The sequence below is a fragment of the Poromitra crassiceps genome (genome assembly GCF_964638095.1).
Source record: "Poromitra crassiceps genome assembly, chromosome: 2".
Lineage (NCBI taxonomy): Eukaryota > Metazoa > Chordata > Actinopteri > Beryciformes > Melamphaidae > Poromitra > Poromitra crassiceps.
The window spans coordinates 69,863,235-69,879,474 of record NC_139624.1 but is presented as its reverse complement, the minus strand read 5'-3'; the positions used below and the strand labels follow the sequence as shown (position 1 = coordinate 69,879,474).

The following is a 16,240-nucleotide window of genomic DNA, read 5'->3' as shown; positions in this document are numbered from 1 at the left end:
TCACTAGTTTCTCACGCTGTGTTTGTTCAGCCAAAATGCCGGATACCTGTTGTGCTATCGGTTGCACTAACCGACGAGGAGACACGCCTGGCTTGTGCTTTTACAGAATGCCGTCGGAGAAAGAAAACTCAGACAGGAGGAGGTTGTGGATTTGTGCGATTAGACGTGGTTCAGTCGCTGGGGAGGGCAAATGGCTACCATCAAAGTACACACGTCTTTGCGGCCAACATTTCATCAAAGGTAAGCTCAAGTAACGTTAACGGGGTATTTTAATCATTATTGTAACGTTACTTGAGCTTACCTTTGAGGAAATGTTGGCCGCAAAGACGTGTGTACAAACGGCTGAACAAACACTGCGTGAGAAACTAGTCGAGGCGGCTGGCAGCGAATGAACAAGTTTGTTTTTTGACCGCCAGGTGGGCGTTCCCGGCAGCACGTTATGCCCCTTGAAAGCTATGAATCGCTTGTGGCGTTGAGATCTAAAAATATCGTGAAAAAGTCTTAAAAAAGGTATTAAAAGGTATTAAATGTCACTTCAGGATTCCTGCATATATTACCCTAGAGGCCCAAGACTTGTTCCAGCACTTAATCTGGGCTTGTTCTATCCCAACAGGAAGTCCATTCACGGTGAAGGTGTTTGGCGAGGGCAGGATGAAGGAGAGCATCACCAGGAAGAGACAGGCTCCCTCCATCGCTACAGTGGGCAGCACCTGTGACCTCAACCTCAAAATACCAGGTGGGAACCCCGACTCGGCTCCATATTTCTTCCACCCAGCACGTCCTCTGCCTGCCCTCTTTGCTTCCCCCGTGGCTCGGTACACACTCCACTCTTCTGCCTTCCTTTGCTTTGGTCTAAGCTCTTCTTATCCCTCGCTCTCCCTGTCTGCTCTTCCTTTCTTCTTCCTTCCTCCCTCCCCCTTCCCCCGCTCCCCTCCCGCCCCCCCCCCTCCCCTCCCCCCTCCCCTCCCCTCCCCCCCCTCCCCTTGCTATAGGTAACTGGTTTCAGATGGTCTCGGCTCAGGAGCGACTGACGCGGACGTTCACGCGCAGTAGCCACACGTACACGAGAACAGAGCGCACGGAGATCAGTAAGACCCGCGCGGGCGAGACCAAGAGGGAGGTCCGCGTGGAGGAGAGCACCCAGGTGGGAGGGGACCCATTCAGGGACGTGTTCGGAGACTTCCTGGGCCGAGACAGCCTGACGGGCTTCAGCGGGATTCAAGGCAGCAGCAGACAGCAGCCGCTGCAAGAGGGTGTGTGTGTGTGTGTGTGTGTGTGTGTGTGTGTGTGTGTGTGTGTGTGTGTGTGTGTACTCTCGTTGTGAGAACCAGTTTGAGTTTCAAACCTTTAGAGGGAGGACTAACCCTTTAGCATAACATAACACCATCCTTTACCAAAGGAAGGAAATAACGCCGTCCCACAAAAGCGATCCCACAAAAGCGATGTGTCATTTGGGATGATTCGGCCGTTTAGAAAAACAAGCAGTCAACATAACTTGCTAATGCTTAACCATGTTGCTAATGCGGAAAAGCTATTTTTTCAGCAACTGAGCAGGAAACAGTTAGCTAGTGTTTCAGTCACTCAGTGGCATTTTGAGAAATCGTTACGTGACATGAAAAGGTAGCAGCCCAAACTACGTGTAGTCCAGTGTAATTCCAGTGGGGTTTATTTTAGCACTGCCGAGTCTTTTGCTAAGCCCTTATGAATTATCCTTTAAATGTTTCCTTGACCTCATGAAGTTTTGACCGTCAAGCAAAAGCGGATTAGCCTGGTAAACCAGCCCGTCACGTGAACTCACATTTCATTTGGTTCTTTTTGACGGTCTGGCCCCAACTCTTCACCCAGTCCTCAGCAAAGGCGGGAGCATGGGCGGGCGTAGTTGCGTTGACAGACAAACGCCTTCAGCCAATCAGCGTACCAAAACAAGTGACATCATCACAGCCAGCAGCAACATTAGCAATTTAATAGATCAGACTTTTGCCAAATCCAGTCGGTAGAATCGCAAAAACGTATTTTCCGCCGAGAAACTCCGCAAGCGCATACTCTTGCTCTTGTTTAGTTGTTGTTATTGAGTCTATTTCTGCAATAACTGTGTTTATGCTAACGTTCACGTTACTGCTAGTTACTTTGGAAGCCGCCATTTTTGCTACAGCGTCGGCCTGTATTCACCATGGTATTCACGTTGTAACTGCCCTCCCTACGTGTTTGTGGTGGAACGTAGATTGACAGTCAGCCAAACTCCATTCAATAACGAGATGCGAGTCAGGAAGATAGCGTCCTAGCTCTTGGGTTTAATGACTTTCACAGTGTTGTCATCGAAAAGGAGTGAAACTGTACAGAAAAGAAAGATACAGAAAATTACTGTATTTTACAGAGTCACCACAGAGCTACTATCATTACAACAGGTGCTCTAAACAAATAAATGTAGATAGTAATAAACACATCTTCTGATACAGTGCAATGTAGGGCAAAATATACAACAATATAGGCTACTTAAACCCAGCTAGAGCTACTGCAAATAATATTCACTGTATATTATCTCTGCTACATCACACATAAATGCTGGCAAACAGAACATTCACAAAATATAACAGTGTCAAACATCATCCCTCAGAAATACTCTTCAATATATGATTCTAAGCATAAAGTAAATAAAATAAACTTACAGCCATTGCTTTCTTAAGCGTATCAAGTGAGGATTGCAAAGGTTTTCTTCTGGAGTTGGTGCATGGCCATGTGCATGGCTGGCAAACGTTAGGGTTGTACTACAACCCGGGTTTTACGAGTGAGAACGAGAGCTCTTACTCTAGTGCCTTATTCGCTCCGCACGCAGCCCTATGGAAGTCTGTCATTTTGCTCCGAAAAATTACTTTTCATTGAAACCGACCACCCACCAGTAGGTGGCGTGGTGCCCCCCTGGGGCTGACGTGGTTCCACGTGACTACGTCACGCCCCGTCAGCCCCGGGTACGCCACTCATCCTTCCAGCCAGCTGAGATCCGACGCAACCAACGACGCATCGACGCAGCAAGGCTGGGTAGTGAGAGCTCTCGTTCTCACTTAGGGTTGTAGTACAACCCTAACGTTTTACTTCGTTTCGAACTCAAGCTCTCACTCTAGTGCCAAATTCAACGCCCTTGCTGCCGGGAGCACCCCACAGGGCGACCCGAAAGGCATCGGTGAACCACAGCCATATGGCAACGTTCATGCCTGACCGTCTGACATATTAGAGTGGCAACGATACTACTTTCTTGCCACTGACAGTACCGCGTGCGCGAACCGCGAACCGGACACGTCGAGACTGTAGTACCTAACAAACGTGTGATGAGAGGACCATGAGGCCGCAGCACACATGTCCTCCACCGAAACACCACACAACAACGCAGAGGATGTCGCAACACCCCGCGTAGAATGCGCCTTGATACCCTCCGGGGGTATCTTACCCACGGCAGAGTATGCCAAAGCGATCTCCACTATCCAGTGTGATAAGCGATCCTTGGAAAGGGGCCCACCCTGGGCCTTCTGCCCCAAGCAGACCAACAACTGGTTTGTAGTGCGTAATGAACGCTTCCTGGCCACATAGGCCGAGAGCGCCCTTACGGGGCACAGCATGTGCAAGCGTCTCTCCTCACCCGAACTGAACGGCGGGGGACAGAATGCTAATAAGTCTATGACCATAGACCTAAAGCTGGCATTAATAGTCTTAGGTTGGTAAGCCGGGTTAGGTCGCAACGTAACCCTGCGCCCATCATTCCCAAAAACCATACAGGCCTGCTGCACCGAGAGGGCAATCAGGTCACCAACTCTCTTTCCTGACGACAAGGCCAGCAGCAGCGTGGTCTTTAAAGACAGAACCTTTAAATCGGCGGAGTCCAAGGGCTCAAACGGATGACCCTTTAGCCTGTCCAGCACCGTAACCAGGTCCCATTTGGGAAAAACGCACCGCGACGGCGGGCGCAGTTTACGCGCCCCCTTCATGAAGCACGAGACCAAAGGGCACGCCCCCACGGGGCTCCCTTCAATTCCCATATGGCAAGCAGAAATCGCGGCTACGTACACCTTAAGCGAATGCGGGGACTGACCCGCGTCAAGCAGGCTCTGAAGGAAACAGAGAACTGGTCGCACACTGCAGTTCACTGGATCCACGCCCTTACTTGTGCACCAACGCGAAAAGACCCGCCACTTGTACGTGTACTGAGTGCGGGTCGAAGCAGCCCTAGCACTCTGAATAGTGCATACCACATTATCGGGCAAGCCCTGGGCTAGCAACTGGTCCCGTTCAGGAGCCAGACTGCTAGCTTCCACCTGCCTGGGGAGGGGTGGAACACCTCCCCCTCCGCCTGGGATAGGAGATCCGCCCGTACCAGGGCGGACCTTGCGCTAGGAGACCAGGTCCGCAAACCATGTCTGCCTGGGCCAAAACGGAGTAAAACGAGCCGGAGGCGCTGTTCCCTCACCCTGTCCAACACCTGACGGATCGGGGGAAATGCATAGAGCCCCTCCCTCGGCCACGCGTGCGCTAGCGCGTCGTGACCTAACGGGGGCTGTCCTCCTGGATCGAGAACCACAGTGGGCAGTGTGTCGCGCGCCGCGCCGCGAAGAGATTGACTCGGGCACGACCAAACCTGGCCCAAACCTGTTCCATCACCTGAGGGTGGAGGCACCACTCCGTATAACGGGGATTGCCTCGAGACAGCAGGTCGGCCCCGTAATTCAGCCGCCCCGGCAGATAGACCGCTGACACTGAAAGGAGACGGGGATACGCCCACAGGTGAATCCCCGCTAACTGGTTCAGCGCCCCTGACCACACACCGCCCTGTTTGTTCAGGTGGGCGATCGCTGCCATATTGTCCGAGCGAATCAGAACATGGTGCTCATGTGTGAGCCGCTGGAAGTGTTACCTCCGCAGGCTGGGGGGACTGCGGAGGCAACGTTCTCTTCCGAGTCCGGCCGGACGCGGACTTGTCCGGCAGTGCGGTCCCCAGGACAGCTCCCAACCAACAATGGGCCCACGGCGCCATTGATGGTGGGCTTGTCCTGAAGCAGAGCCAGGCGAATTGCCTTCAGCTCTAGCACGTTTATGTGGCGAAGCTCCTGAGCCTCCCACCGGCCGTTCGCCGAAAAATGCCCGCAAATCGCACCCCATCCCCAGAGGGAGGCGTCGGTGCGAATCACCATCCTGAGCGGGACAGGGCCCAACCGAGTACCTCTCGAGAGGTAACGGGGGTCCGCCCATATGGCCAGTGCCTGCCGGGCCTGACCTGTCAGAGGAACCCTGCGATGACGGTCCCCGGCCGGGTCCAGGCGAAGCCTGAGGAACCAGATTTGGACTACAGGCGCATGTGTAGCCTCCCCAGTGGGAGCACATGCAGTGCTGAGGCCATCAGGCCCAACATCACTGTGCACTGATGCACTGACACCGAGGGCACAGACCTAACGTCCTTGGCTTGCTGTCCGCACCGTGCAAGCCTGTCGCTCTGGCGAAAGGCTCGCAGGGAGTCTAGCTCGAGCCCCAGGAAGGTCGCCGCCTGCGCTGGGACGAGGCAACTCTTCTGCCAGTTCACCAAAAACCCTAAGGTTTGTCGGTGATCGGTCACCACCTTGGTATGTTCCGTGGCACGGACCCTCGAGTCGGCCACTATGAGAGCGTCGTCGAGATATAGGAAGACGCGGATCCCCCTTGCGCGGAGGGGAGCCAAGGCTGTCTCCACGCACACCGTGAAGGTTCGCGGGCTCAAAGACATGCCGAATGGCAAGACACCGGACTCGTAAGCCTTCCCCAGGAAGAAGAACCTCAGGTATTTCCTGTGTCTCCTGACCACGTGGACATGGAAGAACGCATCTTTCAGATCCACGGAAGTAAGAAATCCCCCTGTCTCAACGCGTTGAACAGGCAGGGAAAGAGAGCATTCGGAACGGGAACTTCCTCAGCGTCTTGTTGAGATGCCGAAGGTCCAATTTTGGACGCATGGAGCCGTCCTTCTTGGGCACGACAAAGTACCTGTGGTAGAAACCCAAGCGCACCTCTGCCTTGGGAACCGAACGAATCGCCCCTTTGGCGAGGAACGAATAACCTCCTTGTGGAGTATATCCATGGACTCCCCCTCCACGGCCGTATCGGGGGTCCCGTCGAACGTGGGTGAGGGCCTGGCAAACTGTAGAGCGTATCCCTTCTGGAGGGTGCGCCGTAATGGGGACGGGGAACATAGATGCTCCCAGGCATCGAGCCTGTTGGACAAAGATGGTCTCTTGTGGCCAAAGGAGCGGAACCCGTCCTGAGTATATTGTTGGGCACCAGGACTTGATCCGGTACCCTGATGGGGGGGCAGGACGTGAGAGGCTACGCCCCCCTGCCGCATGGTCAGTTCCGTAGAAGCTGTGCATGCTGGGGGAGAATTTCTTATGCAAGCTCCGCCTACTGACGCGCCACGTGGGTGCGTTGTATCGAAGTAACCCCCCCCGCCATGCGACTTTCGCAGGCTGGGGGGGGACTGCGGAGGTAACGTTCTCTTTCGAGTCCGGCAGTGCGGTCCCCAGGAGAGCTCCTGACCAGCAATGGGCCCACGGCGCAATTGATGGTGGGCTTGTCCTAGGAGCCTCTAGCCGAGGCCAGGCCGTAGCCATGGACCAAGGTGAGCCTTGATGACGGGTATGAGACCCTGGGGCAGCTCCCGACCGAACTCGGGCCTTGGGCACCGAGGACGGTGGGCCTAAAGCTACAAGCCGCAGGCTGGAACTGAGCCCAGCCTTGGTGAGCCAACCGTGGCCATGGACCAAGGTGCGCTGTGCCCCCTGTCAGGCTCCCTGCGCTTGCAGGGGACGCCCCAACAAAGGGAATGCGACCCATGGAGAGCTCCCAACCACCCCGGGCGCTGGGCACCAAGGGCGGTGGGCTTGTCCTTAGAGCTACAAGCCAAAGGCTGGCACTGAGCCCAGACCTTGGCGAGCTGTAACCCCTGCTGGACGCGTAGCGCCAGCAAGGGGCGGTACATCTATTGTAGACCATTCTAACGTTACTCCAGCCGGAGTAAACGTGCGCGCTCTACACGGAGGTAGCTCGCGCCCAATGTACTTAGCACACAGATACTAACTGCACGGGTGCACGCCAGCTATCTGCAACAATACTATCGTTCTGTGCTAAACAGTACTAATGCTATCTGCACGTATGCAAGCTAGCTTTCACACTTTTTTGAGAGCGGACCTTGGTCCGCTCTCAAGAGCTTAGCTGCGGCCCTGGGCATCGCCCCACGAACTGCTCCCTTGAAGGGCTCGCTCGTGAAGATAGCCCAGCAGCTGCAAGACCGAGGGTTCAAAGCGCCTGTGCAGCGTGCTCATGCCCAAGGCAGAACACACACTTATCGTGCCGGTTTATACTCGGCCAATGTAGTTTTACACACGGCCCATCCCCTCGCTGACTTTCCCTGCTCAGTAGCACAAGGGAAAGCAGGAAGCTAATCACTAAATAGCAAGCTCCCGCAGGCCGCACCCTGTTAGCGGGAGTACCGTTTTAAGCAAGCTAGCAAACTAGCAAGAAGCACAGGCTAGAGAGTAAGCAACCCGGAGGCTAGCGAACGTGCAACGGTAACGTAAGCGGCAATAGCCCAGCCCGAAGGGAAGGCAACAATACCCACAACCTGTTAACCCGAGAGAACAAGGGTGAACAAGCCACTAGCTAAGCTAGCGTAAGCACTGAGAGACAAGCGTGCGCTAACACAAGCCTGCGCACAAGCCGGTGCAGTGGGTCTCTACCCTGAGTAACACGGGGAAGCGAGCGTGACCGCAAGCTGAAAGCCAGCGGCCTGCGAAGCTAGTCAATCTCAGAAGAAACTCCTCAGAGGAAGTTACAATCTAGTAGATGCTATTTGCACGATGGCAAGCAACACTTAGCAGACAAGCAAGCTGGCTAAGATGGCGTAAGTACTGAGAGAAGCGGCTAACACACTCGTGTGGAGCGAGCTTACCTAGCTAGCGTATTTGCTCAGCTAATATCTCAGAGCGCCCCTTCCGGGGACGACGCCAGTAATAGCTACACTACACAGTATGTAGGTCCCAGCAACGCCTGTGCAGCGTGCTCATGCCCTAGGCAGTGCACACATTCATTGTGCCGGTCGTAACCGGCCAGCGTAGCCTCACAGCTAACTGGCTGTCCCCCCCTCTCTCTGCTAATTAGCGGGGGTTATACCGTGTAAGCTAACTAACAGTAGCCTGCAACGGTAAGATAGCTGGAGTGCTACACAACGCTAGATGCTGGCTGCACCGGAGCAAGCTAGCTATCTAGCTAACTGGAGAGCACGGCTTCTAGCTACTACTCTCGCTTAACGTCACTCCAGCCGGAGTAACGTGCGCGCCCTACACGGAGGTAGCTGGCGCCTAAAGTACTTAGCACACAGACACTAACTGCACGGGTGCACGCTAGCTATCTGCCACAATACTGGGTGCGTTACCCTGTCTGGGGACGGAGCCTGCTAATTAGCTTATTGTTCTGTGCTACACAGTACTACTGCCATTCGCACGTATGCAAACTAGCTTTCAGAATTTTTGAGCTCGGACCTTGGTCGGCTCTCAAGCTTAATATTGGCTACCCCAGCCGGGGAAAACGTTAAGCACGCTACGCGGCGGTAGCCTTTTATACAGGTGTTAACTGTAAAGAAGACACTCTTAGCTTTTAGATGACTTGTTCCGACGCCGCTGGTGAAGAGAACAGGATCGGGTCCCCGAAGCCTGCTTTACCTCGTCCACGCAAACCTCTCAAGGTGGGCAAGGAACGAGCCTTATTTCTACAGCTACTGAGAGCGCTAACTTTGAGCTAACACACGGAGCTATTAGATAACACGTCCTCTGCTGGCTGGAAGGAGCGATGAGTGGCGTACCCGGGGCTGACGGGGCGTGACGTAGTCACGTGGAACCACGTCAGCCCCAGGGGGGCACCACGCCACCTACTGGTGGGTGGTCGGTTTCAATGAAAAGTAATTTTTCGGAGCAAAATGACAGTCTTCCATAGGGCTGCGTGCGCAGCGAATAAGGCACTAGAGTGAGAGCTTGAGTTCGAAACGAAGTAAAACTAAAATACTGTTTCCTGTGAGACTAAATTGAGGTATAACTGTAGAAGAAGAAGAATTGTATGGTTTTCTATTGGTTGATTCTGTTGCCAATGCACAGAGGACATAATCCCCCAAAAAATAATCAAAATAATGCCAAACCAGAAACCCTGGATCAATAGTGACGTCCGGGCAGCCCTCCACGCCAGGACCACCGCCTTCAACTCTGGAACACCAGAGGAATACAAACAAACAAGATATGCCCTCCGAACCACTTTAAAAAGAGCACGGAGAGAATATGGCAGGCAGCTGGAAGCAAAACTGGACTCCAACAACCCCAAACACCTGTGGAGAGGCCTCCAAGCTGCCACGGACTTCAAAGGGGAAAAACAGCAAAACAACAACGAGTCACCCACCCTGCCAGACTAACTCAGCGCGTTCTACGCCAGGTTCGACCCCTCTGCCAGAGCGCCTCCCCTCATCCCCTCCTCCTCTCCTCCTCTCCTCCCCCCCATCACCCCCCCAGGACAACCACCTCTCTCTGAACGTCTCCAAGACCAAGGAGGTCATTGTAGACTACAGGAGGGGGGGGGGGGGGGGGCGCACACACCCCAATCACCATCAACGGCACAGTGGTGGAAAGGGTGGACAGCTTCAAGTACCTGGGAGTCAATATCCACCAGGACCTGACTTGGGCCGGCCACACCGCCACTGTTGTCAAAAAGGCCCAACAGCGAATACACGGACTCAAGCGCCTGAAGAAATTTGGGCTAAGGAAAGAAATCCTCAGGGACTTCTACAGAGGCACCATTGAAAGCCTGCTGACTGGCGGCTTCACCACCTGGTACGGGAACTGTAGCACCATGGACCGCAGGGCGCTACGGAGAGTGAGACGCGCGGCCCAGCACGTAACAGGATGTGAGTTGCCAGATCTGCACGAACTGTATAAACAGCGGTGCCTCAGGAGGTCCCTGAAGATCATCAAAGACACAAACCATCCCCACAACAGCCTGTTCTCCCTGCTACCCTCAGGGAGAAGATACAGGGTTCCGAAAGCACGCACAAATCGCTTGAGGAACAGTTTCTTCCCGCAGGCCACGAGACTCCTTAACATACACAAATAGTGTAGTAGCCGTACTGTACCGTACTGTAGCTGCTACCATTACGTATGTCTAATGTTTAATTGTATGTTTAATAAGGAATATGCTATTTGCACCTGTATGTCAAATACGCCGAATTTAAAACGCAGAGTTTAATTGTATGTTTAATAAGGAATATGCTATTTGCACCTATATGTCAAATACGCCGAATTTAAAATGTTGAATCACGTCTAAAGTATGCACACGACATGCGCACCTATGTGCAGTGAATATGCCACTGTCTCTGACTTGTCTTATCACTATACTGCCTTATTGCTTGTTGTGTCTCTTGTTGTTTTTGCACTCATATGCCCTGTTATACTTGTACTATGTTGTAAACGGAGTCCACAGCACAAGAATTTCACACGTGATACTTGTACCATGGAGTGACAATAAAAATCTTGAATCTTGAATCTTGAATCTTGAATCTTGAATCAATCAAATTGTCTGCCCCCTTATTGGCTAGTTTTACTGTCTCCTCCTCTCTTAATTTCTCCTGTGTGCAACACAGAGAAAACCACCAGATGGCACTATATAAAATAAATCTAAGTAGAGGACATAATAAGCTCACTAGATGGCGCTATTGCAAATAAAACAAAGTGGAGGACAGAATACACGTCATCAACTACGTCTGCCCCTGATTGGCCAACTTGCGCAGTCAATCACATGGCACTGAGCACAGTCGCTGATTGGCGCTTCTGCTTTGCAGCTTCTGCTTAACACCCTCCCAGGCCTTGTGGCCAGACCCTCTCGCAGAACCAAATGAAATGTGAGTTCACGTGATGGGCTGGTTTACCAGGCTAAAAGTGGATATGAGTAGGATTTCTTTTTTTTTTTACTATTTGAATGCAGCCAAGGATTAGGACTTGGGTTTAGAGTTAAGATTAAAATTAGACTTAGCCCTAGGTTTGGTTTATGGTTAGTCAGCTCCTCAAAATGAACACAAATATAACTCTTTAAATAGTATATTACTAATATTTAATATTTTTTTATTATGCCGCCACCCCAGCGACAGCTGTGGCTGGAGGCATATTATGTTTTCGAGTTGTCCATCCGTCCGTCTGTCCGTCCCGTTCTTGTGAACGCGATATATCTCAGGAACGCCTGGAGGGAATTGCATTACATCTGGCACAATAATCGACTGCTTGGACTCAAGTATGAATTCATTACAATTTGCTGGTCAGACGTCACTGTCACCTCACGAAAGATATTTTTGGCCATATCTCAAGAATTCTTGTGCTATTTCACTCAAATGTCTAATAGGATAAACTGATAAAGTGACGACATTTTATATCCAAAAGTTCAAAGGTCAACTTCACAGTGACATAATGTGTGGCGGCCTGCAGAAACCCTTCACATGTTGCACATTGTTTACAATGAGCAATAGAAGGTGGAAAATGGGTTTTGTAGGTATTTTGAGATTTGGAGTGATTTGATTACTTTCATCTCCGTAGTACATCTGGGTGAATACTTATTATCATAAAAGAAAAGGGAAAGTATTTATTTTTATGGTTTTGGTGGAATGCCACTGTAGAAAATACAACGTTGTGGAATGTTTAAAGCCATTTTTATCACGTTTTACTTTTAGACACATAACAAATTAAAATACTCATCACTTTTGATCTGAGAGAGCTATCACAGTCATTCAAAATTTATACAGAGGGGAGAGTTTCTAATTTATGGAAATGTCAAAAAATTAAAATGTCAAATTTCCACCATGTGAAGGGTTTTTGCAGGCCACCACACATATTTTATGAGTCTGGACAGACATGCATGTAAACAACCACGAGGCGGTTATTTCTAGTTGCATATAAATCCTGGCCCAACACCTCATCACACTAATTATTAAGCTAGTGACAAGAATAGCACCTTGATTTTTAACATCTTAGTCAGTAATGACAGGCCGATGGTTATTTTACAACCTCACTTTTAAGTTTATGCTTTTAATTTAATGCTGGCTATTTTTAGCAGGTCTCCAGTGTGTGTGTGTGTGTGTGTGCATGTGTCTGAGTGTGTGTTAGATTGGGAATATTCTCCCTCTTTCTGCTCTTGTCCCAGATTGGAAAGTTGTCTGCTATAAAGCAGTGCAGCGGTGTGCTGCTGGAAAATGTGACCCACCAAGTTTCCATAGCCTAACCAGATTATCACACAAAGCGGGATCACACTTGCGTATAGCTAGAGAATTTTTATTCAACCAACTTGTTTTTGTGTTGCATGTAAACATTACTGTGTTAGAAGAATAACACAGTTACAGTAAACTCAACCTGGTTAAGATGTCTGTCTTACTCCCAACAGCTCACTGTGACATGGGAATACCGCGCTTTCACTTTTGGCTTTTGACATCTGACTCAGACTCAGTCTCACGCAGCATTTTGATTGGGTTCAGATTCAGATTCAGATTCACTTTTATTGCTAGAGTAGGTAATCAGATTACATAGGAGGAATTTGACTTGGGATGCACAATATTAGATTTTTTTGCAGATATCTGATACCAATATTTTCCAACTGTTCTGACCGATCGCCGAAGCCGATACTATATGCGCACATTCCAACCCCCCACCTAAAATCTGTTATAATGATCGTCGGCTTACAGTGATCAATTTGACCCGTCCCAAGGTGACACTGGGTGCACTGTATTTCATTTTAAATCTTTTATCGGCCGATACCGATGACGTGCTGATATCATCATTCTTCCCTCATTTTGATGTCAACAAAAATTCTGATCATTTCTTTCCCATGCATTAAAAGTCTGCTTCGGGGATCAAAAAAATCATGTAAACAGATTAAGTAGAAAAATACCTTAACCAGAGTATGATTCATAGCCAGGTCACTCGTAAGCAAATACTCTGAAGACCTCATTCACAAGGATGCACCAAAGAGAGCCAAAGACTTACAGGTTAAGCATACGAACCAAGGGATTTCATCTGCCATTTCATTTTCCATAAACATCTCGTAAAATAATTATAAACATGTTTTACTTGGTCAGACCAAATGATTCAGCTATATTTAGAATGAGGAGAGACCATATAACATTTCGCTTGGACCAAAACGTAAATACAAAGTGTAATATATTTTTTTAACCGCTACTTTTGTTAGTTTTGGTCCGAGTGAAACTACAGTCTCTCCTGAGTCTAAATTGAATGAATCACTTGGTTTGACCAAGTAAAACTATTTTGTACGAGCATTTTACGAAATCTATTTGAAAATAAATGTGAAAATCCCTCGGTTTGTATGCCTAAACCAGAAGTGGGCGTGACTTTGGCTCTCTATCTGATTGGCGTACGCCTGCCTTGTCCCTGTCAGGTGAGGCAGGCTCTCAGGAGATGACAGCTCAGGTCACCAGTCCGGGAGGGAAGACGGAGGATGCAGAGATCATCAAGGGAGAGGACAGCACCTACAGCGTCCGCTTCATCCCACAGGAGATGGGACCCCACACGGTTAACGTCAAATACCGGGGCCAGCACGTCCCCGGCAGCCCCTTCCAGTTCACCGTGGGGCCCCTGGGAGAGGGAGGGGCGCACAAGGTCCGAGCCGGCGGCACCGGCCTGGATAGAGGAGTGGCCGGGATGCCGGGTAAGTTGTAGAACTCTGATTTTATTTGTTTGGTTTTTGCCGGTCAGATTTCGCTTCCCCAACCTTTGACCGTAATTCCTTTTCACTGCTATACATTTACTGTACACTTAGGCTGGGGACACACTAGAACAGTGCTTCTCAAACCTTCTCACGTCAAGGCCCCCTAAACTGACACAAATTAGACACACACAGACCCCCATTTGATAAGACTTTGTCCCAGGGACCCCATCTGATAATATGTTTGCTTTTAGATGCTTTTTTACAGAAAGTGTATGAAACCCATGACCAAAATAGTCATACATTCTGTCATTGTGTTCCTTATGGATAGAATTATGGTGAAAATAAATCATGTCCCTTTTTGCTGTGGACCCCCTGGAACCCCATCAAGGAACCCTGGGGGTGCCCGGGCCCCACTTTGAGAACCATTGCACTAGAAGACCTTTTCGGTGCAGTCACACCAACAGCTTATTTTCTTTAGCTGGAAACATAGTGGAAAAGTTGACTTTGTTGTTTTTTTATATTTGGCTCACGTAGGTTCCCACCGACCAATTACAGTACAAGTGAAGTGCTTGGAAGACCCACATTTTTAGGAGGATGGGCAAATCTGGTTGCAATTGCCCCGATACCCTTGTAGTGTCACCAGCCTTGTGCGGTACTGGGATGCACCACCAGGGGTCAGTGTGTGACATGTGTTTGTATCTGTTTTGCAGCCGAGTTCAGTATCTGGACTAGGGAGGCGGGCGCTGGCGGCTTGTCCATCGCCGTGGAGGGACCCAGCAAGGCCGAGATCACCTTTGAAGACAGGAAGGACGGCTCCTGTGGCGTGGCCTACGTGGTCCAGGAGCCAGGTGAGATTACATTAGAACAGAGGTGTACTGTAACGAAGTAATAATACTTTCTTATTGTTATAGAAGTATTTTTCGGGAGTATCTGTACTTTACTTGAGTATTTATATTTCTGTCAACTTTCACTTTTACTCCACTACATCCACACTCCATTCCAGTTGGTGGCTGTAAGGCAACATAACAAAGAAGATTTCCACTCAAGCCCAGCCTTTTGCTTGCTTTTTTATTAACAGCATAATTTACTTGTACTTTCAATATCAGACAATTACTTTCGATACTTAACTACAGTAAATATATCAGATACTTTAAGACTTTTACTCAAGTAATATTCTAATAGGTGACTTTAACTTCTACCAAAGTCATTTTCTGGTCAGATACATGTATCTGTACTTTTACTCAGGTGTGGCTTTCAGGTACTTCATCCACCACCACTGTACATAACAATTAGCTGAGTATGAGGGTATGAGAGGGACAAAGGGTCTCAGTAATCAATACTCCCCCCCCTTCTTTTCTTTTTTTATATATACAAAATATATAAATTTGTGTGTAATTCTTTTAACCAGGTTAGTCCCATTCAGATCAATGATATCTTTTACAAGGGAGACCTGTACAATAACGTGAACAAAAAACATCCCAATTCATGAAATGTTCAGAAGCATCTGTTGTATTCACTTCTGATGAATCCCAATCACCTGTGAATTGGATTGGGATGCCTAAAGTATATTAAGGAAAGACATTTAGAGGGCCAGTGTATTACACTCACAAGCTGTTACATTGTGCCCTTGTTTCTAGGTGACTATGAGGTTTCCATTAAGTTCAATGATGAGCACATCCCAGACTCGCCCTTCATCGTCCCCATCGCCACCCTGTCTGATGATGCTCGACGCCTCACCGTCACCAGCCTGCAGGTAAGAAAACACACACGCACACGCGCATACACACACACACACACACACACACACACACACACACACCCTAGTTTTTGTGTTGTGTCTGCATCGTCGTCACTAGTTTACCTTGTGTGTGACGATTCAGCATGTTGAATCGGCGTCAGTGAGAGAAATCACTCTGATTGGCTGGTCAGCCACTGTGGCCGGCTGCCACTGTAAGATCACGTCATGGCATGCTAAAAATATTTAGCATATACAATACTACTATACGCTGCTGCCTCATTCACTCATTTCTATAGTAACATCACATAACGGTTTTATGATCATTCAATCATTTCTATAGTAACATCACATAACATTTATATGATCATTCAATCATAAAGTAAAGGTAAAGTAAAGTCCCACTGATTGTCACACAATGTGTGAAATTTGTTCTCCGCATTTGACCCATCCCCTGGGGGAGCGGTGAGCGGCAGCGTGCGCCGCGCTCGGGAATCATATGGTGATCTAACCCCCCAATTCCAACCCTTTGATGCTGTGTGCCAAGCAGGGAGGCAAATGGAAATGGGTCCCATTTTTATAGTCTTTGGTATGACTCGGCCGGGGATCGAACTCACGACCTCCCAGCCTCAGGGCGGACACTCAGACCACAAGGCCACTGAGCTGGTTCATTTCTATAGTAACATCACGTAACGTTTCTATGATCATTCAATCATTTCTAGAGTAACATCACGTAACGTATTCACAGATTTGACA

The 16,240-nt window shown here is 49.5% G+C and overlaps 1 protein-coding gene across 2 annotated transcripts in view; it reads left to right on the top strand.

The window, feature by feature from the left end:
* The window catches only part of flncb (filamin C, gamma b (actin binding protein 280)), a gene marked incomplete at its 5' end in the record, with an annotated part of 245,336 nt that overhangs the window by 208,506 nt on the left and 20,590 nt on the right, over positions 1–16,240 (top strand). For both annotated transcript variants that reach the window (XM_083654345.1, XM_083654344.1), the window contains 5 exons: positions 614–736; positions 993–1,253; positions 13,480–13,749; positions 14,460–14,597; positions 15,387–15,502. In XM_083654345.1, the coding sequence (XP_083510471.1) occupies positions 614–736; positions 993–1,253; positions 13,480–13,749; positions 14,460–14,597; positions 15,387–15,502 (908 nt within the window). The remainder of the gene's footprint in view (positions 1–613; positions 737–992; positions 1,254–13,479; positions 13,750–14,459; positions 14,598–15,386; positions 15,503–16,240) is intronic.